At 42.9% G+C, this 21,986-nt stretch overlaps 1 protein-coding gene across 7 annotated transcripts in view; it reads left to right on the top strand.

Annotated features, from left to right (window-relative positions):
- Positions 1-21,986, top strand: part of LOC111950127 (active breakpoint cluster region-related protein) — a 237,659-nt gene that overhangs the window by 137,433 nt on the left and 78,240 nt on the right. For 6 of the 7 annotated variants that reach the window (XM_070434431.1, XM_070434432.1, XM_070434433.1 and 3 more), the window contains 5 exons: positions 2,708-2,876; positions 4,782-4,904; positions 10,335-10,410; positions 10,922-11,026; positions 20,052-20,126. In XM_070434431.1, coding sequence (XP_070290532.1) covers positions 2,708-2,876; positions 4,782-4,904; positions 10,335-10,410; positions 10,922-11,026; positions 20,052-20,126 — 548 coding nt within the window. The remainder of the gene's footprint in view (positions 1-2,707; positions 2,877-4,781; positions 4,905-10,334; positions 10,411-10,921; positions 11,027-20,051; positions 20,127-21,986) is intronic. The other variant, XM_023967508.2, reaches the window with a different exon arrangement.

The following is a 21,986-nucleotide window of genomic DNA, read 5'->3' as shown; positions in this document are numbered from 1 at the left end:
ACCATGGCCCTATGTCATTTCCTGTCGGCACGGTTAACATTGTTTTGCCAGGTTAGGGTTGATTATGATTGACAATCGTTGCTTCCTGCTACCTAACCGTGTGAAGGACATACAGGCAACTGGCATTGTCAAGGTTACCACCAGTCTGTAAATCAATCTGTTGTCTTTAGCTTTTTGTCTCCGTGTCCCTAAYGGCAACTTATTCCCTGTATAGTGCACTACTTTTGACCAGAGCCTTTATGGCCCCTGKTCAAAAGTAGTGTGCAACATATCGAATAGGGTAGCATTTGGTACTCAGCCTATGTGTCCTCTGGTCTGGACTTTTAACACCACAGGATTAGGCCAGCAGCCAGATAAAACAAGCTATCCAACTGATAGCTAATCATCAGTATTAACTCACTGTGAAACATTAATACCATTCAATCCCTCTATATCTACTCAGTCATGGTGGATTATTCATGTTTCTATTGATTCCAAAGCCCTATTTCTCCTCTTAAATAATTGCTGTATACCATTAATATACCACCCTTTCCCAAAGTATTCAGATGAACCAGAGGTACATTTATGTGTGATTATGGTAAATTATGGCTGTGAAAAGCTCATTTGGGAGCTTGAAAGTGCTGTGGACAGACGGAKATTAGATATGTAGATTTTATTCAACACCAGCAATGCCAATCTTGGTCCCTCTAATCATCTCTACCTCAGTCTGTAATAGAGACAGTGTTTATTCATCAGCCTACACACTGCTGGGGGATTTAAACAGTGCATCAATACAGGTACATATCTTAGAGGACAACAATAAAACACCACGGACTACACTGAGACAAAGGGTTTGCTTACAAAGGAACAAAGGGGGGATCTCACCCTGTATTAAGGAGGAGTGGAGGTCTCATAAAAAATGGAGGGATGTGTGCAGGCGAATGAGGGGGTGGGAGTGAGGGGACATATTGGGATGAAGAGAGAAAACAAGAGAGGTATTTGCTATCTCCATCCCTATATAGTTCAATACAGCCAAAACACTTCACTCTATTTTCTTAAAACTACATTGTTGGATAAGGGCTTGTAAGTAAGCATTTCACGGTAAGGTCTACACCTGTTGTATTCGGCGCATGTGACAAATACATTTTGATTTGAACACAAGTTATTTAACTAGCCAAATAAAAAGACTAATCGTCATACTATTTRTTTGTTGTGCTGTATTTTACTTCAGGGTTAAAACAGGAAGGACATGGTATTTAGTTTTGTTGTCATATTTCCCATCCCATCATTTTTGATRAGGTTTGCACCAATTGGAGGCTTAATGTATTCCTATGTTAATGAGTGTACGATCCTGCCTTCAGGAAAGATAATGATAATGAAAGCTCGTTAAGGGGAATACAAATACTCCCAACACCATTACATCTCTAACACTATTAAAACCAATTTATGATTCATCCAAAAATGTGGTCCGAGGCACCGGATGGATGGTGTGACGCAATTGCGGAGCCTCCGAAGGCATGCATATAATGACAGTATTTCCTCATTGCTTTTTCCCTTCAGGCTCCTCTAAAAGATATTAATGATATTGAGCTTCGCTGCACCGTTTTGTCTCTTTTGTCGCTCTCTTGTCGCTCTTCTTTGTCTCGCGCTCTCTATCTTTGTCTCGCGCTCTCCTCCTTTGTCTCGCGCTCTCTCTCTTTGTCTCGCGCGCTCTCTCTTTGTCTCGCGCTCCTCTCTCTTTGTCTCGCGCTCTCTCTCTTTGTCTCACGCTCTCTCTCTCTTGTCTCGCGCTCTCTCTCTCAATTCAATTCAATTCAAGGGGCTTTATTGGCATGGGAAACATGTGTTAACATTGCCAAAGCAAGTGAGGTAGATATTATACAAAAGTGAAATAAACAATACAAATTAACAGTAAACATTACACATACAGAATTTCAAAACAATAAAGACATTACAAATGTTATATTATATATACAACAGTGTTGTAACAATGTACAAATGGTTAAAGCCACACAAGTTAAAATAAATAAGCATAAATAGGGTGGTGTGGTGTTGTTCTTCACTGGTTGCCCTTTTCTTGTGGCAACAGGTCACAAATCTTGCTGCTGTGATGGCACACTGTGGAATTTCTCCCAGTAGATAATTGGGAGTTTATCAAAAGTGGATTTGTTTCAAATTCTTTGTGGATCTGTGTAATCTGAGGGAAATATGTCTCTCTAATATTGGTCATACATTGGGCAGGAGGTTAGGAAGTGCAGCTCAGTTTCCACCTCATTTTGTGGGCAGTGTGCACATAGCCTGTCTTTCTTGAGAGCCATGTCTGCCTACGGCGCTTCTCAATAGCAAGCTATGCTCATCTCTCTTTGTCTCGCACTCTCTCTCTTGGTCTCGCGCTCTCTCTCTTTGTCTCTCGCTCTCTCTCTTTGTCTCGCGCTCTCTCTCTTTGTCTCGCGCTCTCTCTCTTTGTCTCGCGCTCTCTCGCTTTGTCTCGCGCTCTCTCTTTGTCTCGCGCTCTCTCTTTGTCTCGCTCTCTTTGTCGCTCTCTCTTGTTGCTCTCTTTTGTCTCGCTCTCGCTCTCTTTTGTCTCGCTTTCTCTTCTCTTTGTCTGCTCTCTCACTCGCACTTTGTCTCGCTCTTTGCTTTGTCTACTCTCTTTGCTTCTCAGCTCTCTCTCACTTCTTTGTAGCTCTCTCTCACTCTCTTTGTCGCTCTCTCTCACTCTCTCTAGGAGACAACAGCAGTATGAGTGTAAATGGTACATCCCCCTGGCAGACCTGACCTTCCAGTTGCTGGATGACTCGGATGTCTGCCCCCACATCCAGGTGCTGCCTGAACACGAGATAGAGGAGATAAAGATCAAGATCTCAGTCATCAAGAGTGACATCCAGAAGGAGAAGGTGATTATTATGTTTGTTTGTTTTGTTTGTTTGTTTGTAATTTTTTGTTTCTTTCTATTTAGCCAGGKAAGTCTTTAAGAAGATACTTATTTAAACTAAACCTAAGAGTTCTTCATTGATCCAAAATGAATCCAAAATGGCGGTGATGCGGCCCTTCCTCTGCCTCCCACTGTGTCAGGTTCCATTAGAACCTGGCTGTGTGATTAAGGCTGGGTTCCTCTGGCCTCATCACACTACTGTTATAGTATTGGAGAAGTTCCCCTCACTGTTTCCCTTAGAGAGGTCGGCCGGGACTAGAGATCTTTGTGTCTGAGCCACACCCACAAAAAGAGAGAGATCATCTGGACAGAGTCAGCACTTTACTGTATGTACAGTGCGTTCGGAACGTATTCAGAATTTTYCCACATTTTGTTACGTTACAGCCTTATTCTAAAATGGATTAAACATTTTGGACACAATACCCCATAATGACAAAGCGAAAACAGRTTATATTATTAAAATAAAAAACATACCTTATTTACATAAGTATTCAGACTCTTTGCTATGAGACTCAAATTTGAGCTCAGGTGCATCCTGTTTCCATTGATCATCCTTGAGATGTTTCTACAACTTGATTGGAGTCCACCTGTGGTTCATTTAATTGATTGGACATGATTTGGAAAGGCACACACCTGTTTATGTAAGGTCCCACAGTTGACAGTGCATGTCAGAGCAAAAACCAAGCCATGAGGTCGTAGGAATTGTCCGTAGAGCTCCGAGACAGGATTTTGTCGAGGCACAAATCTGGGGAAGGGTGCCAAAACATTTCTGCAGCATTGGAGGTCCCCAAGAACAAAGAGGCCTCCATCATTCTTAAATGGAATAAGTTTGTAACCACCAAGACTCTTCCTAGAGCTGGCCACACAACCAAACTGAGCAATCGGGGTAGAAGGGCCTTGGCCAGGGAGGTGACCAAGAACCAGATGGTTACTCTGACAGATCTCCAGAGTTCCTCTGTGGAGAAGGGAGAACGTTCCAGAAGGACAACTATCTCTGCAGCACTCCACCAATCAGGCCTTTAGGGTAGAGTGGCCAGACGGGAACCACTCCTCAGTAAAAGGCACATGACAGCCCGCTTGGAGTTTGCCAAAAGGCACCTAAATGACTCAGACATGAAACAAGATTCTCTGGTCTGATGAAACCAAGATTGAACTCTTTGGACTGAATGCCAAGCGTCACGTCTGGAGGAAACCTGGCACCRTCCCTACGGAGAATCATGGTGGTGGCAGCATCATGCTCTACGCTACTCCAGAGAGCTTGGGACCTCAGACTGGGGCGAAGGTTCACCTTCCAACAGGACAATGGCGAAAAGCACACAGCCAAGACAATGCAGGAGTCTCTGAATGTCCTTGAGTGGCCCAGCCAGAGCCTGGACTTGAACCCGATTGAACATTTCTAGAGAGACCTGAAAATAGCTGTACAGTGATGCTCCCCATTCAACCTGACAGAGCTTGAGAGGATCTGCAGAGAAGGGGAGAAACTCTCCAAATACAGGTGTGCCAAGCTTGTAGCGTCAAACCCAAGAAGACTTGAGGCTGTAATCGCTGCCAAGATGTAGGTGTGTTGACTGTGATAAAGGCACTGATTATGAGCTGTCTTGTTTGCTAAATGAACAAATTAAGTAGGCAGTGGCATGGTGCATATAGCCACAGAAGCACAGTGACATATGCCTCAATACAGTCATATTCGTGGCTTATTGGAGGTGTGACTTTCAGTTAGTTATTTTTGGCATACCATCCCATGAGAGTGAATGTCATTTCAGTTCATCTRAATGTCATTCCATTGCACTGCTTGCTATGAATTCTACCTGGTGGTGTTTTCATGTTTAGGTAAAAAAAAAAATGTCCTGTTTGTTTCTGTGTGTAGAAAGCGCTGAAGGGCCAGAGTCGTAACGTGGAGCGTCTGAGGAAGAAGATGAACGAGCAGGAGTCATGGCTGCTGTTACACTCTCCCACCATCCCCTTCCGCATCCACAACAAACACGGCAAGGTAAACTGCTGCCTAAACATTGGCCCTGGATCAGATCTATTTTGAGCGATTAGTGCTTTATGAGGTCGTTTTGGTTAGATTATCTAAAAAAATATATGTTTTGTTTCGAGGGCTTTCAAAAGGGCCGACAGTTGCCCTACCCTGACTTACAGCATGTATTTTCAGGTAGAGATAGCTTGCGACGCAACTGCTCTCTGTCTCCGTGGCTACCCAGACCGGACAAGTAGGTGTGCAATGGATTATGGGCATTGTAGTTAATTACCATGTTTTCTGAGSTAAAGTATGTAGAATAATGGCCTGTTGCAAACTTTAGGTTACGTTATGTAACCCCGGTCCTCTGAAAGAGATGRGTGCGACGTCTCACTATGGGACACGCCCTCTTTTGCAAGTCATTGGTTGAAGCCTTATTCAATCATGCCTAACAGGCCAATCACAGCTTTATTGGTGTATGGCATGCACATCTATATAACACCCTTCACTACTCTGGTTTCCTCATTCTAAGAACTACCTCTTACACAAGTCTGGTGAGATGTSTCCTACAGAGAATCAGGGTTACATACTGTCACACCAAAGTTCTCTTTCAGTCGACTCGGTTCGACATCTCACTATGGTACACTTGCAAAACGCCCTGATTGCCAATAGCTTGTTTCCTGAGAAGCCTGTTGTGGTACATGGTAATCTACCTGATCCAGCCTACTCAGCTCCAGGGTGYGCTGGGGAGGTGCAGTAGCATCCAGGAGATAGAACCTCACAAAGGAGTGAGGGGAAGCCAAACTAGCCGCCGTACAATTCTCCAAGACGGAGATGCCTCTGTACAGTGGCCATGACATGGCAATTCCTCTTGTGCAGGTAGTCCCAAACTGGGKCACGCACTGCCGTCGGGGGTAATTTTCTAACAGTCCATTTATATTTTCCAACGGGGCTATACATTTGGGTGAGGTTTTTTTCTYGCCTGAGTAGCCTCGTTTCTCTGCCAAAAATAAAATTAATCCATCTAGTGTTCAGTGAAATAACAACACAATGTCAAATACAGGTAGTCTAGTCAAATAATTAACATTTAATCACATTAACCGGGAAACCTTCACTCTTGCGCAGACATTTAGAAACGAAACATGACAATTTGAAAAATAAGCCACGGKTGTTTTTTGAGTGARAATTAAGACAACTTTCAAGTAGTAAGACATGTATAAAAGCAACAGATACCATAAATAAGAAGGGGCTAGAAGCATCTTATATGGTGAGTAACCGAGTGGCTAGGACAGGCAAGCTCCATACTATTGTGGAGSACTTAATTCTTCCTGCTGCCGCGGATATGGCTGGGACAATGCTGGGGGAAAAGGCCCAAATCACTATAGAGACAAGGTCTTCATCAAACAACACTGTTTCACGACGCATCAGTGACATGGCAGGAGATGTTTTGAAACAATTATTGCTTTGTTTCAAGCCAGTGAATTCTATGCGTTGCAGCTGGATRCGTCAACAGACGTGGCACAGCTCCTGGTACATGTCCGTTACGTTTATGGGAGGTCAATTAAGGAAGACATCCTCTTCTGGAAACCAGGACAACAGGAGAGGATATTTTTAAAGTACTGAACAGCTTTGTGACATCAAATGGACTTTGGTGGTCAAGATGTGTTGGTATCTGTACTGATGGCGCAAAAGCCATGACAGGGAGACAGAGTGGAGTGGTAACGCGCACTTGGGTACACTGCAGCATCCACCGAGAGGCTCTTGCTGCCAAGGGAATGCCTGACAGCTTGAAAGACGTTTTGGACACTACAGTGAAAATGGTTAACTTTGTTAAAGCAAGGCCCCTGAACTCTCATGTATTTTCTGCTTTATGCAATGATATGGGCAGCGACCATGTAACGCTTTTACAACATACAGAAGTGCGCTGGTTATCAAGGGACAAAGTATTGACACGTTTTTTTTTAAAATTGGGAGACAAGCTTAAAGTTTTCTTTACTGACCATAATTTTCACTTGTCTGACTGCTTGCATGATGATGAGTTTCTCACACGACTGGCCTATCTGGGTGACGTTTTTTTCTCGCCTGAATGATCTGAATCTAGGATTACAGGGACTCTCCGCAACTATATTCAATGTGCGGGACAAAATTTAGGCTAGGATTTAAGAAGTTAGAGCTCTTTTCTGTCTGCATTAACAAGGACAACACACAGGTCTTTCCATCATTGTATGATTTTTTTGTGTGCAAATGAACTCAAGTTTGCGGACAATGTCAAATGTGATATAGCGAAGCACCTGAGTGAGCTGGGTGCGCAATTATGCAGGTACTTTCCCTAAACGGACGACACAAACAACTTCATTATCCCTTTCATGACCTGCCTCCAGTCCACTTACCGATATCTGAACAAGAGAGCCTCATCGAAGTTGCAACAAGCGGTTTTGTGGAAATTTAATCAGAAGCCACTGCCAGATTTCTGGATAAGGCTGCACTCATAGTTTCTTGCCATGGCAAATCGCGCTGTTAAGACACTGATTCCCTTTGCAACCGATGTGAGAGTGGATTCTTGGCCCTCACTAGCATGAAAACTAAATACAGGCACAGACTGTGGGTGGAAAATGATTTGACTGAGACTCTCTCCAATACAACCCAACATTGCAGAGTTATGTGCATCCTTTCAAGCACACTCTTCTCATTAACCTGTGGCGAGTTATTCACAATTTTTGATGAACAAATAATGTTTTATATGTATGATGGCTAAATATAGGGCTAAATTATTGATTATTATTATATTATTATTTGTTCCCTGGTCTTATAAGAGCTCTTTGTCACTTCCCACGAGCCGTGTTGTGACAAAAACTCACACTCATTCTTATGTTTAATAAATGTATCGTATAGTGTGTGTGGCAGGCTTACAATGATAGCAAAAAACAACATTTGAKAGTGCGCTGACCCTGGTGCTAGAGGGGGTACGCAGCTGGAGGTTGAATGTTTAAAGGGGTACGAGACTATAAAGGTTTGGGAACCACTGTTGTAGTGGAATGTGCATGGGCACCCAGGGGAGACAGCAATCCTCCACAACTGTACGGCTTTGTCCAAACAATGGAAGAGCAATTGATAAATGCCGACGTGGAAATAAGGATCCTTGAGGTCTACTGTGGTGAACAATTCGTTTGGCCGAATTGAATCTGACAGCATGCGATGCATTAGCATAAGAAATCTGTGGACTCAACGATGGGGCGTTTATGATCACTCTGTTTGATGTACTGTTACTAGATGACATGGCGTTGTACCCCGGGTTGTTCTGAACACAAACAGCCTTTGTTTGTCTATTGTGAAGAAGATTCGCTGCTGCACAAGCACCTGAATGCAATCATGACTCCTTTCTATGCGCACCAAAATTATCTGTTTCCCTGAATTGCATTGKGAAAGCCTAACACAATATTGTATTTTWTAACTTAGCTAATAATATTGGCAATAGAACAAACTTTCAGATCATGCCCACCTGACCCAGATTGCGATTTATAGTGGACCATTGTCCAGGAATGGTCTTATCATGTTACTGAATGTATCCAGAGTATTTCCGTTATCAACAAAATGTGGCGTAAATGTAAATGCACATCAAATCAACAGTGTAATGTTTKGATTCAGTCTTGCGTCAGGTGTCCTCACCTTTGGTCTAATATTTTTCCCTTTCAACTGGTACCATAGTTATGCATTTGTTTTTCWTATTTCTTCTGTAAGAAACATTTACGTTTAGCCCTATCCATGTAAGCCAGTTCCCATGAGTGTAAAGGGTTGATGTCTATGTTTGGGGTTGGATAATCTGCCTCTAAACTAGAGGTCGACCGATTAATCGGAATGGCCGATTTAATTAGGGCCTATTTCAAGTTTTCATAACAATCGGTAATTGGCATTTTTGGACGCCGATTACATTGCACTCCACGAGGAGACTGCGTGGCAGGCTGACTACCTGTTACGCGAGTGCAGCAAGGAGCCAAGGTAATTTCCTAGCTAGCATTAAAATTATCTTATAAAAAAACAATCAATCTTATCATAATCACTAGTTAACTACACATGGTTGATGATATACTAGTTTATCTAGCGTGTCCTGTGTTGCATATAATCACTGCGGTGCCTGTTAATTTATCATCGAATCACAGCCTACTTCGCCAAATGGGTGATGATTTAACAAGCACATTCGTGAAAAAAGTCGTTGCACCAATGTGTTCCCAACCATAAACATCAATGCCTTTCTTAAAATCAATACACAATGATAAAAAAAAAAAAGCCTGCATATTTAGTTAATATTGCCTACTAACATGAATTTATTTTAACTAGGAAAATTGTGTCACTTCTCTTGCGTTGTGTGCAAGCAGAGTCAGGGTATATGCAGCAGTTTGGGCCGCCTGGCTCGTTGCGTGACTGTGTGAAGACCATTTCTTCCTAACAAAGACCGTAATTAATTTGCCAGAATTTTACATCATTATGACATAACATTGAAGGTTGTGCMATGTAACAGCAATATTTAGACTTAGGGTTGCCGCCCATTCGATAAAATATGGAATGGTTCCGTATTTCACTGAAAGAATAAATGTTTTGTTTTCGAAATGATAGTTTCCGGATTTGACCATATTAATGACCTAAGGCTCGTATTTCTGTGTGTTATTATGTTATAATTAAGTTTATGATTTGATATTTGATAGAGCAGTCTGACTGAGCGGTGGTAGGCAGCAGCAGGCTCGTAAGCATTCATTCAAACAGCACTTTCCTGCGTTTGCCAGCAGCTCTTCGCTGTGCTTCAAGCATTGCGCTGTTTATGACTTCAAGCCTATCAACTCCCGAGATTAGGCTGGCAATACTAAAGTACCTATTAGAACGTTCAACAGTCAAAGGTATATGAAATACAAATGGTATAGAGAGAAATAGTCCTATAATAACTACAACCTAAAACTTCTTACCTGGGAATATTGGAGACTCATGTTAAAAAGAACCACCAGCTTTCATATGTTCTCATGTTCTGAGCAAGGAACTTAAACGTTAGCTTTCTTACATGGCACATATTGCACTTTTACTTTGTTCTCCAACAGTGTTTTTGCATTATTTAAACCAAATTGAACATGTTTCATTATTTATTTGAGACTAAATTGATTTTATTTATGTATTATATTAAGTTAAAATTAAATTGTTCATTCAGTATTGTTGTAATTGTCTTCATTACAAATATATATATTAAAATCGGCCGATTAATCGGAATCGACTTTTTTTGGTCCTCCAATAATTGGTATCGGCGTTGAAAAATCATAATCTGTCGACCTCTACTCTATATCTGTGGTTAGGATTAGGATCTATGTCCATGATTGCAATATTGATGTACTGTTATTTTTCCACCACTGGATGGAGCAGTTGTCCTATAAAATGTGATTTCCACTTTTTCCTGAAAGTTTCCCCCTGTTTTGTCCTCAGAGCTACCTGTTCCTCCTGTCTTCAGACTATGAGAGGTCAGAGTGGAGGGAGAGCATCCAGAAACTACAGAAGAAAGGTACAGGAGTAGTCTAGACATGGAACACTGGTCACTTTAATAACGTTTACCTACTGTTTAACCATTTCATATGTATATACTGTATTCTAGTCAAGGCCATACTATTTTATCCTATGTATTCTTCAGATATCCTACATATTCTATCCACATACTGTCCATAATGGCTATACATCCCATCACATATTTATACTCCGAACTCCGACATTGCTCGTACTAATATTTCTATACTTCTTAATTCCATTATTTTTCTTTGAGATTTGTTTGTATTGTTTTGTATTGTTAGATATTACTGCACTGTTGGAGCTAGGAACATAAGCATTTCGCTACACAAGCAATAACATTTGCTAAATATGTGTATGTGACCAATACAATTTGATTTGAGAGTGAGCAGACAGTGATATTGGTTTCTTACCATTGTTTTTTCAACTCTACTGTGGATTCACATTGTACAACCTATAGCCTGGTTTTATGTTCAGGTTTATTGACCGTGTATTTCTGTGTTTGTCTTCAGATCTGCAGACTTGTCAGTTGAGCTCTGTAGAGCTGCAGGTCCTCACCAGCTCCTGCTGCAAACTCCGAACCGTCCACAACATCCCTGTCACCAGTAATAAAGATGGTAGGGCACACACACTCGCACACACACACATTTTCCTTTCTACTTCCTCAGATGGGATGTTTGGATTGGGGTGACATTAAAGCCATCTGGCAGCCCCACTGTGAGCTCCCAGGATGCACTGGGGGACAGGAAATGGCAGGGAGACGCTCAGCTTACACACGCAGCTACAGGAGATACACACACTCACATACACAACTTCACTCACACAGACCCACATTTAACAAATTAGAAACCATTTATAAAGTCTTCATAAACACTACGCACCACAAATAACACACTGTTATACCACAGCACTGTTCTATTCACATCTGACTGTGTGTTTTCATGGTTTTCTTCTACAGACCTTAGAGATGCAATAACTGTACTTTATTTATTTGTTTTTATTTTTCCTTTATTTAACCAGGCAAGTCAGTTAAGAACAAATTCTTATTTTCAATGATGGCCTAGGAACAGTGGGTTAACTGCCTTGTTCAGGGGCAGAACGACAGATTTTTCCCTTGTCAGCTAGGGATATTCGATCTTGCAACCTTCCGGTTACTAGTCCAACGCTCGAACCACTAGGCTACCTGCCTACCTGCCGCCCCAGGTAGCCTCTCTCTAAAGAGAAACTTCTAATGTGGCTTTGCTTACACTGAACGATACGTTGTTATCTTGCTAGGGTTCTGCTAGACTTCGTGTACTAAGTTGGATATCATGTAGTCTAAATCTAAATTGGCTCCAGTATTTACAAGTTACATATAGATTTGAGTCAGGCCACAGAATTTTAAAACCTTGATTACAGACAGCAATATACTTTGAAAAAAATATATAAATGCTACAGTTTCAATGATTTTACTGAGTTACAGTTCATGTAAGGAAATCAGTCAATTGAAATAATAAATAAATTAGGCCCTAATCTATGGATTTCGCATGACTGGGAATACAGATATGCATCTGTTGGTCACAGATACCTTAAAAAATAAGGTAGGGGCTTGGATCAGAAAACCAGTCCGCATCTGGTGTGAACATCATTTGCCTCATGCAGCATGACAAACCTCCTTTGCATAGATTTAATCAAGCTGTTGATTGTGGCCCGTGGAATGTTGTCCCACTCATCTTCAATGGCTGTGTGAAGTTGCTGGATATTGGCGGGAAATGGAACACGCTGTCATAAACGTAGATCCAGAGCATCCCAAATATGCTCAATAAGTGACATGTCTGGTGAGTATGCCGGCCATTGAAGAACTGGGACATTTTCATCTTTTAGGAGTTGTGTACAGATCCTTGCGACATTGGGCCGTGCATTATCATGCTGAAACAGGAGGGGATGGCGGCAGTTGAATGGCACGACAATGGCCCTGAGGATCTCATCTCGGTATCTCTGTGCATTCATATTGCTATCGGTAAAATGCAATTGTGTTCATTGTACGTAGCTTATGCCTGACCATACCATAGCCCCACCGCCACCATATTGGGCACTATGTTAAAAAATGTTGACATCAGCAATCTGCCCGGTACAGTTGAAACCGGGATTCATCCGTGAAGTGCACACTTTTCCAGCGTGCCAGTGGCCATCGAAGGTGAGCATTTGCACACTGAAGTCGGTTACGAAGCCAAACTGCAGTCAGGTCAAGACCCTGGTGAGGATGACGAGCATGCAGATGAGCTTTCCTGAGACGGTTTCTGAAAATTAGTGCAAAAATGATTTGTTTGTGCAAACCTACAGTTTTATCAGCTGTCCAGGTGGCTAGTCTCAGACGATCCTGCAGGTGAAGAAGCCGGATGTGGAGGTCCTGGGCTGGACTGGTTACACGTGGTCTGCGGTTGTGAGCCTGGTTGGATGTAGTGTCAAATTCTCTAAAACAACGTTGGAAACGGCTGATGTTCGAGAAATGAACATTCAATTCTCTGGCAATAGCTCTGGTGGACATTCCTGCAGTCAGCATTCCAATTGCACACTCCCTCAASTTGAGACATCTGTGGCATTGTTGTGTGACAAAACGACACATTTTAGAATGGCCTTTTATTGTCCCCAGCACAAGGTGCACCTGTGTAATGATCACGCTGTTTAATCAGCTTCTTGATATGCCACACCTGTCAGGTGGATATGTTATCTTGGCAAAGGAGAAATGATCACTAACAGGGATGTAAACAAAATATTTGGGAAATAAGCCAACACTTTTTACATGTTGCATTTCAACCATTTTTTTTTGTTGTGTTGACCTGAAGTACAGCTCCTGGCTTGCACTGAGCGTTCCTGATTGCTTACAGTCAGTTTGTCAAAGCAACTCCCTTTATACTGACATCAAACATGTCTGTTCTCTCCAGTTTAGAGGGGGTCTGAAATGGCATTAAGCAAAGCAAAGGTTTACATTCTTTCTCCTTTATAGTCACTTTACGGCACAGTATGGCAAAGACTCYGGCTCCGGTTCACTGGCAGACCATGCTATGAAATGTAAGGAGTAGCGGGGGGGGGGGGGTGAAATAAAGACCAGCTAGAGGAGGAATGTGACCCCCTAGTTCCCATGGCTCTTTCTGACGCAACACACAGGCCATTACAGAGACCAGGGACCATGTCCCATTACAGGGACCAGCAACTAACCACAGATCTAGGCTCCGATTACTATAACTCTGATCCTAACCTTATCCATTACGGGGATATAGGAATACACATTGACAGGTTATTGCTATCATCTCCTTTAGTGAGTATTTTGGTTGTGGTTAAGATGGACAGAATAACATGTCTGATAATGAAAAATGGATGGGGGAAATGAAAGATTACAGTCTAGATCTTCTCTGCATTCTCCCTCTATCTTGGTGGCATGACCTGTCTGTGACTGTTCGCATACAGTCCATAGCACCATTCATACCTGTGACATATTGTTTGTCCAGGGCTCAGTACCTCTCCAGAGCGTGACCCGGTGGGCCTGCGGGGATCTCCAAAAGGCCTGCTTCATTTTCAGCCAATGATGTATACTGAACAAAAATATAAACGCAACGTGTAATAATTTCAAAGGTTTTACTGAGTTACAGTTCATATAAGGAAATCAGTCAATTGAAATCAATTCTATAGTCCATAATCTATGGATTTCACATGACTGGGAAAACAGATATGCATTCTGAAAGTATTCAGACCCTTTGACTTATTCCACATTTTGTTACATTACTGCCTTATTCTAAAATTGATTCAATTGTTTTTTCCCCCCTCATCAACCAACACACAATACCCCATGATGACAAAGAAAACTTTWATTTTTATTTTTATTTATTTTTTGTTGCTAATTTATAAAAAATATAACACGGAAATATCACATTTACAGAAGTATTCAGACCCTTTACTAGTTTTTTTGTTGAAGCACCTTTGGCAGCGATTACAGCCTCTATTCTTCTTGGGTATGAAGCTACAAGTTGGCACACCTGTTTTTGGCAAGTTTCTCACATTCTTCTCTGCAGATCCTCTCAAGCTCTGTCAGGTTGCATGGGGAGCGTCATTGCACAGGTCTCTCCAGAGATGTTCGATTGGGTTCAAGTCCAGGCTCTGGCTGGGCCACTCAAGGACATTCAGAGACTTGTCCCGAAGTTACTCCTGTGTTGTCTTGGCTGTGTGCTTAGGGTCATTGTCCTGTTGGTAGGTGAACCTTCGCCCCAGTCTGAGGTCCTGAGTGCTCTGGAGCATGTTTTCATCATGCTTTGCTTCGTTCATCTTTCCCTTAATCCTGACTAGTCTCTTAGTCCCCGCTGCTGAAAAACATCCCCACAGCATGATTCTGCCACCACCATGCTTCACCTTAGGGATGGTGCCAGGTGTCCTCCAGACATGATGCTTGGCATTCAGGCCAAAGAGTTCAATCTTGGTTTCATCAGATCAGAGAATCTTGTTTTTCATTGAGAGTATTTAGGTGCCTTTTGGCAAACTCCAAGCGGGCTGTCATGTGCCTTTTACTGAGGAGTGGTTTCGGTCTGGCCACTCTATCATAAAGCCCTGATTGGTGGAGTGCTGCAGAGATGGTTGTCCTTCTGGAAGGTTATCCCATCTCCACAGAGGAACTGAAGCTCTGTCAGAGTGACCATCGGTTCTTGGTCACCTCCCTGACCAAGGCCCTTCTCTTCCAATTGCTCAGTTTGGCTGGGCAGCCAGCTCTAGGAAGAGTCTTGGTGGTTCCATACTTCTTCCATTTAAGATTGATGGAGGCCACTGGGTTCTTGGGGACCTTCAATGCTGCAGAAATGTTTTGGTACCCTTCCCCAGATCTGTGCCTCGACACAATCCTGTCTCGGAGCTCTACAGACAATTCCTTCGACCTCATAGCTTGATTTTTGCTCTGACATGCACTGTCAACTATGGGACCTTATATAGACAGGTGTGTGCCTTTCCAAATCATGTCCAATCAGTTGAATTTACCACAGGTGGACTCCAATCAAGTTGTAGAATCATCTCAAGCATGATCAATGGAAACGGGTTGCACTTGAGCTCAATTTAGAGTCTCATAGCAAAGAGTCTAAATACTAATGTAAATAAGGTATTTCTGTTTTTTATTTTTGATAAATGTGCAACATTTTCTAAAAACCTGTTATAGCTTTGTCATTATGCGGTAATTTGTATAGATTGAGGGATTTTTATTTTTATTTGATCCATTTTAGAATAAGGCTGTAACGTAACAAAATGTTGAAAAAAGGACGGGGTCTGAATACTTTCGGAATRCACTGTACTTGTCAAGCTTGTGACACTACAAACTTGTTGGATGCATTTGCTGTTTGTTTTGGTTGTGTTTCAGGTTATTTTGTGCCCAATAGAAATGCATGGTAAATAAAGTGTTATATTTTGGAGACACTTTTCTTGTAAATAAGAATACAATATTGTTTTTCAACACTTCTACATTAATGTGGATGCTGCCATTTTAAATGAAATAATGTTTCATACACATAGTTATTTTCAATGAGCTAGCTAGCAGCAGTTCCTCTCACCAACTTATGATGATTTTAAATGTAATTTCTTGTTGAAAGTTGATCTTGAAAAGGGCAACGCTAACAAATTAGCAACAACATCCTCTTCAATAACACCTGCTGCAACCACTGCAAACTATTGTGCAGGGACCTGTCAGCCTTCGAGAGGCAGAAGTTTCCATACGTTTTTTTAAAATCGGTCACACCCATTACCAGTCAATGTCATCACTCCAAAATTCTTCCCTAATGCAGTTGCATGGCAGATGCCTTCTATCTAGCTTCTGATGGCCTAGCCAATGGCTGACTTAACTATAGCTAGCTATCTCTCCACAGACCACCAAAGAAAAATCCTGATTGGATCTTTTTTCTCTTCAGTGTTAAAACCTCTCTAGGCTAGGGGGCGGTATTTTCACGTCYGGATGAAAAKCGTGCCCAAAGTAAACTGCCTGCTACTCAGGCCCAGAAGCTAGGATATGCATATTATAGATAGTAGATGTCGATAGAAAATACTCTGAAGTTTCTAAAACAGTTTGAATAATGTCTGTGAGTATAACAGAACTTATTTGGCAGACGAAACCCCGAGGACAAACCATCCAGGATTTTTTTKGGGGGGGGTGACAGTGTTTCCAACTAAGTGGATCTAGATTTCTAAGGCACTTGGTTGCAGTTCCTATTGCTTCCACTAGATGTCAACAGTCTTTAGAAATTGGTTGATGTTTTTCCTTTGAGTAATGAAGAAGTAGCCATTTCCTATCTGGGTGGATAGCCAAGTACTGTTGTGGTTGGGGCGCACGACCTGAAAGCTCGCTCCACTTTGTTTTTATCCACTATTGAACGCAGTTTAATACGTCTTAAATTTTATCAAGGATTTATGTTAAAAAATACCTAAAGTTGGATTAGGAAAGTTGTTTGAAATGTTTGGACAAAGTTTACAGGTAACTTATTAGATAATGTGTAGTCATGTCGGGCGAGTTGGAACCGGTGTTTTTCTGAATCAAACGCGCCAAATAAATTGACATTTTGGAGATACAACGACAGAATTTATCGAACAAAAGGACCATTTGTGRTGTTTATGGGACATATTGGAGTGCCAACAGAAGAAGCTCTTCAAAGGTAAGGCATGAATTATATCGTTATTTCTGAGTTTTGTGTCGCGCCTGGTGGGTTGAAATGTGATTGCCATGTGTTTGTTTGATGGGGTGCTGTCCTCAGATAATAGCATGGTTTGCTTTCGCCGTAAAGCCTTTTTGAAATCTGACACGGTGGCTGGATTAACAAGAAGTAAAGGTTTAATTTTGTGTATTGCACTTGTCATCCTTTTGGGATTTGATCCCTTTCCTTTCTAACAAAAATGTAAGAGATTAAATCAAATCAAATTGTATTTGTCAAATGCGCCGAATACAACAGGTGTAGACCTTACAGTGAAATGCTTACTTACAAGCCCTTAACCAACGATGCATTTTTAAGAAAATACMTAAAAAAATAAAATTAAGAAAAAAGTAAGATATAAGAAAAACAAATAATTAAAGAGCAGCAGTAAATAACAATATATACAGGGGGTACAGAGTCAATGTGTCAATGTGCACCGGTGTCGAGGTAATTGAGATAATTATGTACATGCAGGTAGGATTGTTAAAGTGTCTATGTATAGATAATATCAGAGTAGTAGCAGCATGGGGGGGGGTGCAAATAGTCTGGGTAGCCATTTGGTAAGCTGTTCAGGAGTCGTATGGCTTGGGGGTAGAAGCTGTTTAGAAGCCTCTTGGACCTAGACTTGGCGCTCCGGTACCGCTTGCCGTGCGGTAGCAGAGAGAACAGTCTATGACTAGGGTGGCTGGAGTCTTTGACAATTTTTACAGCCTTCCTCTGACTGGTATAGAGGTCCCGGATGGCAGGAAGCTTGGCCCCGGTGATGTACTGGGCCGTATGCACTAACCTCTAGTGCCTTGCGGTTAGAGGCCGAGCAGTTGCCATACCAGGCAGTGATGCAACCCGTCAGGATGCTCTCGATGGTGCAGCTGTAAAATCTTTTGAGGATCTGAGGACCCATGCCAAATCTTTTCAGTCTCCTGAGGGTGAATAGGTTTTGTCATGCCCTCTTCACGACTGTCTTGGTGTGCTTGGACCATGTTAGTTTGTTGTTGATGTGGACTACAGGAGGGGACTGAGCACGAATCCCTGAGGGGCCCCCGTGATGAGGATCAGCGTGGCGGATGTGTTGTTACCTACCCTTACCACCTAGGGGCAACCCGTCAGGAGGTCCAGGATCCAGTTGCATAGAGAGCTGTTTAGTTCCAGGGTCCTTAGCTTAGTGATGRGTTTTGAGGGCACTATGGTGTTGAACGCTGAGCTGTAGTCAATGAATAGCATTATAGGTGGAACACAAAGGTGTTCCTTTTGTCCAGGTGGGAAAGGGCAGTGTGAAGTGCAATAGAGATGGCATCATCTGTGGATCTGTTTGTGCGGTATGTAAATTGGAGTGGGTCTAGGGTTTCTGGGATATTGGTGTTGATGTGAGCCATGACCAGCCTTTCAAAGCATTTCATGGCTACAGACGTGAGTGCTACGGGTCGGTAGTCATTTAGGCAGGTTACCTTAGTCCCTGTGCCCAAGAACACTATGGTGGTCTGCTTGAAACATGTTGGTATTACAGACTCAGACAGGGAGAGGTTGAAAATGTCAGTGAAGCCACTTTCCAGATGGTCAGCGCATGCTCAGAGTACACGTCCTGGTAATCCGTCTGTTCCACCGGCCTTGTGAATGTTGACCTGTTTAAAGGTCTTCCTCACATCGGCTGCGGAGAGCTTGATCACACGGTCATCTGGATAGTTGATGCTATCATGCATGTTTCAGTGTTACTTGCCTCGAAGCGAGCCCTGCCACATCCGACGAGCATCGGAGCCGGTGTAGTACGATTCGATCTTAGTCCTGTATTGACGCTTTGCCTGTTTGATGGTTTGTCGGAGGGCATAGCGGGATTCCTTATAAGCTTCCGGGTTAGAGTCCTGCTCCTTGAAAGCGGCAGCTCTACCCTTTAGCTCAGTGCGAATGTTGCCTGTAATCCATGGCTTCTGGTTGGGATATGTACGTACAGTCACTGTGTGGACGACGTCCTCGATGCACTTATTGATAAAGCCAGTGACTGATGTGGTGTACTCCACAATGCCATCGGAAGAATCCCGGAACATATTCCAGTCTGTGCTAGCAAAACAGTCCTGTAGTTTAGCATCTGCTTCATCTGACCACTTTTTTTATAGACCGAATCACTGGGGCTTCCTTTAATTTTTGCTTGTAAGCAGGAATCAGGATAGAGTTATTGTCAGATTTGCCAAATGGAGGGCGAGGGAGAGCTTTGTACGCGTCTCTGTGTGTGGAGTAGAGGTGGTCTATTGTTTTACCTCTGGTTGCACATTTAACATGTTGATAGAAATGAGGTAAAACGGATTTAAGTTTCCCTGCATTAAAGTCACCGGCCACTAGGAATGCCGCCGCGTTTTCCTGTTTGCTTATGGCGGAATACAGCTCATTTAGTGCGGTTTTATTTCCAACCTCGCTCTGTGGTGGTATATAGACACCTACAGAAAAAACAGATAAACTCTCTGGGTAAATAGTGAGGTCTGCAGCTTATCATAAGATTCTCCACCTCAGGCGAGCAAAACTTTGAGACTTCCTTAGATATCGTGCACCAACTGTTGTTTACATAAATGCATAGGCCCCCACCCCGTGTCTCACCAGAGGCTGCTGTTCTGTCCTGCTGATAGTGTATAACCCGCCAGCTCTATGTTCTTAATGTCGTCGTTCATCCACGACTCGGTGAAGCATAAAATATGAGTTTTTAATGTCCCGTTGGTAGGATATACGTGCTTTCCCCTGCTCCCACATGGGGCTTCAGTTTACTTGAAAAAGTATCCACCTGAAAGAATACCTCACACGCACACGAACACCATGGACCCTGGTCAAAGTAGTGCCCTATATAGGCAATAGGGTCTCATTTGACACACCCTCGAGGTAATGATAATGAGTTGTCCCAGGGCACTTACAGGTCACTGATAATGAGTGTGACAGACGGTGACTAACTGTGTTTTTGTGCTGTTTGTTTCAGATGAGGAAACCTCAGGCCTGTATGGATTCCTCCATGTGATCGTCCACTCTGCCAAAGGCTTCAAAGAGTCAGCCAGTAAGTCTTTCTCTGTCATACTGGGCTTATACTACATGTGTTCAGCATCTGCTCATCACCACCCGTGTGTGTGTGTATGATGATGATGGTTGGAGCATATAATTTACAACTTGTGTGGCATCCCAACAGAGAAGACTGAGATGACAGCGAGAAAGAGTGTAGGTTTCCCCCTGTCTGTCCCTGCATACCAGTTGTCTTCTTTCCCAAAGTAAAGCCTTTTACAAAAAAACACAAAATAGACCCCCAGCACAGTGGTAGAAGTTACCCTCTACCATTGAACCAGGGTCAGGTATTATTTCATCTCCCTAATGGGTAAGGATTTACAGTAACGGGATATCTGTTACTAACTTTTTATTTCGTTTTGTAATTTTCAAATTCAGAAGGGGAGGTTATAGGTACAAAAACAAAGAAATGYATATGACGATAACACCGACCCATTCCACCGCCCGCGTCGCCCCGCCGCACCCTGAAGAAAGAATGCCTCCCGCCCCTTCCTATCCCACCCAACAACTGAGGTTGCTTATCAGTCCCCCTCCCACCATCCATCCCCCGAGTCTCCCCCCGATCCCCCATGCCCTCCCCCTAAATGACTAGATGCCCACCCACCACCCATTCCCAGTGGGCCTGAAAGCAAAGAAAGTCTAAATATACATAATTGGTTTGTATGTGTGGGGCTTTAGCTGAGATTGTTATTTACAGAGTCAAGTATATTTGTTCAGTCTTCAATTGTCCCTTGATTAGCACCATTGGAATGGATGTGCCAGCCTGATTAAGGGGACACAGTGAACAGTTGGAAGTTGGGGCCAATTTTATAGTTAAACATTTCCTTGGTGTTGAATACAGTCTGTGAACAAACTAAATTATAAACTGGGTTGGGTCGAGCCCTGAATGCTGATTGACTCACAGCCGTTGTATATCAGACCGTATAACACGGGTATGACAAAACATTTATTTTTACTGCTCTAATTACATTTATAATAGCAATAAGGCACCTCATGGGTTTGTGGTATATGGCCAATATACCACGGTTAAGGGCTGTATCCAGGCACTCCGTGTTGCGTTGTGCGTAAGAACAGCCCTTAGCCGTGGTATACTGGCCATATACCACACCCCCTCGTGCCTTATTGCTTAAATGTATCATATTTTTCAATATTCTCTTCCAGTTAAACTGTGTTTCAGATTCAATTACATCTGTGGACAATACTGTTTTAATGGCTAGCTCAGAAAAGGAGCTTTCCAAAGGTTGTTTATGTATTATAGAGATCAGTAACGGGTTAAAATCTGTGGTTAGGTGCTTCTGCTACCTCAAGCTATTACCTATGTGTTTCTGGGCTTCTTCTGATAAAAGGGAGAGAAATAGAGAGAAAGAACGAGATGGGGGAGAGAGCAAGAGAAAGGGAGATGAGGAAGAGGTGGAGAGAGAAACCAAGAGAGAGAAGGGGTAGAGCGAGAGAGAATGAATTAGGGGGGGCTGGAGGTAGAGCGGTAGAGAGCGCGCCACAGGGCCAGTCCCTGAGGAGCAGCTCTGGACCACAGTCACATTCCTGTGGCTGCTTTGATGCTAGGGGCTGTCAGGGACACAGCTACTCCATAAAGAAAGTTGACGGGAACAGAGTGGCCCCTACACAGCCACAGTCGGACCCTCAAGGGACACACACACATGGACGGTGAAGGCCAGGAGAAGCTTTTTATCTCTGTCTTTCTCTCCCTATCGCTCGCTCCCTCCCTCTTTCTTTCTCTGTCTGTCTGTCTGTCTGTCTGTCTGTCTGTCTGTCTGTCTGTCTGTCTGTCTGTCTGTCTGTCTGTCTGTCTGTCTGTCTGTCTGTCTGTCGACACACCCTCTCCCTCCCCCTGCCCGGT

Source organism: Salvelinus sp. IW2-2015, linkage group LG23 (genome assembly GCF_002910315.2).
Source record: "Salvelinus sp. IW2-2015 linkage group LG23, ASM291031v2, whole genome shotgun sequence".
Taxonomy (NCBI): Eukaryota; Metazoa; Chordata; class Actinopteri; order Salmoniformes; family Salmonidae; genus Salvelinus; species Salvelinus sp. IW2-2015.
This window is presented reverse-complemented; position numbering and strand designations above follow the sequence as displayed.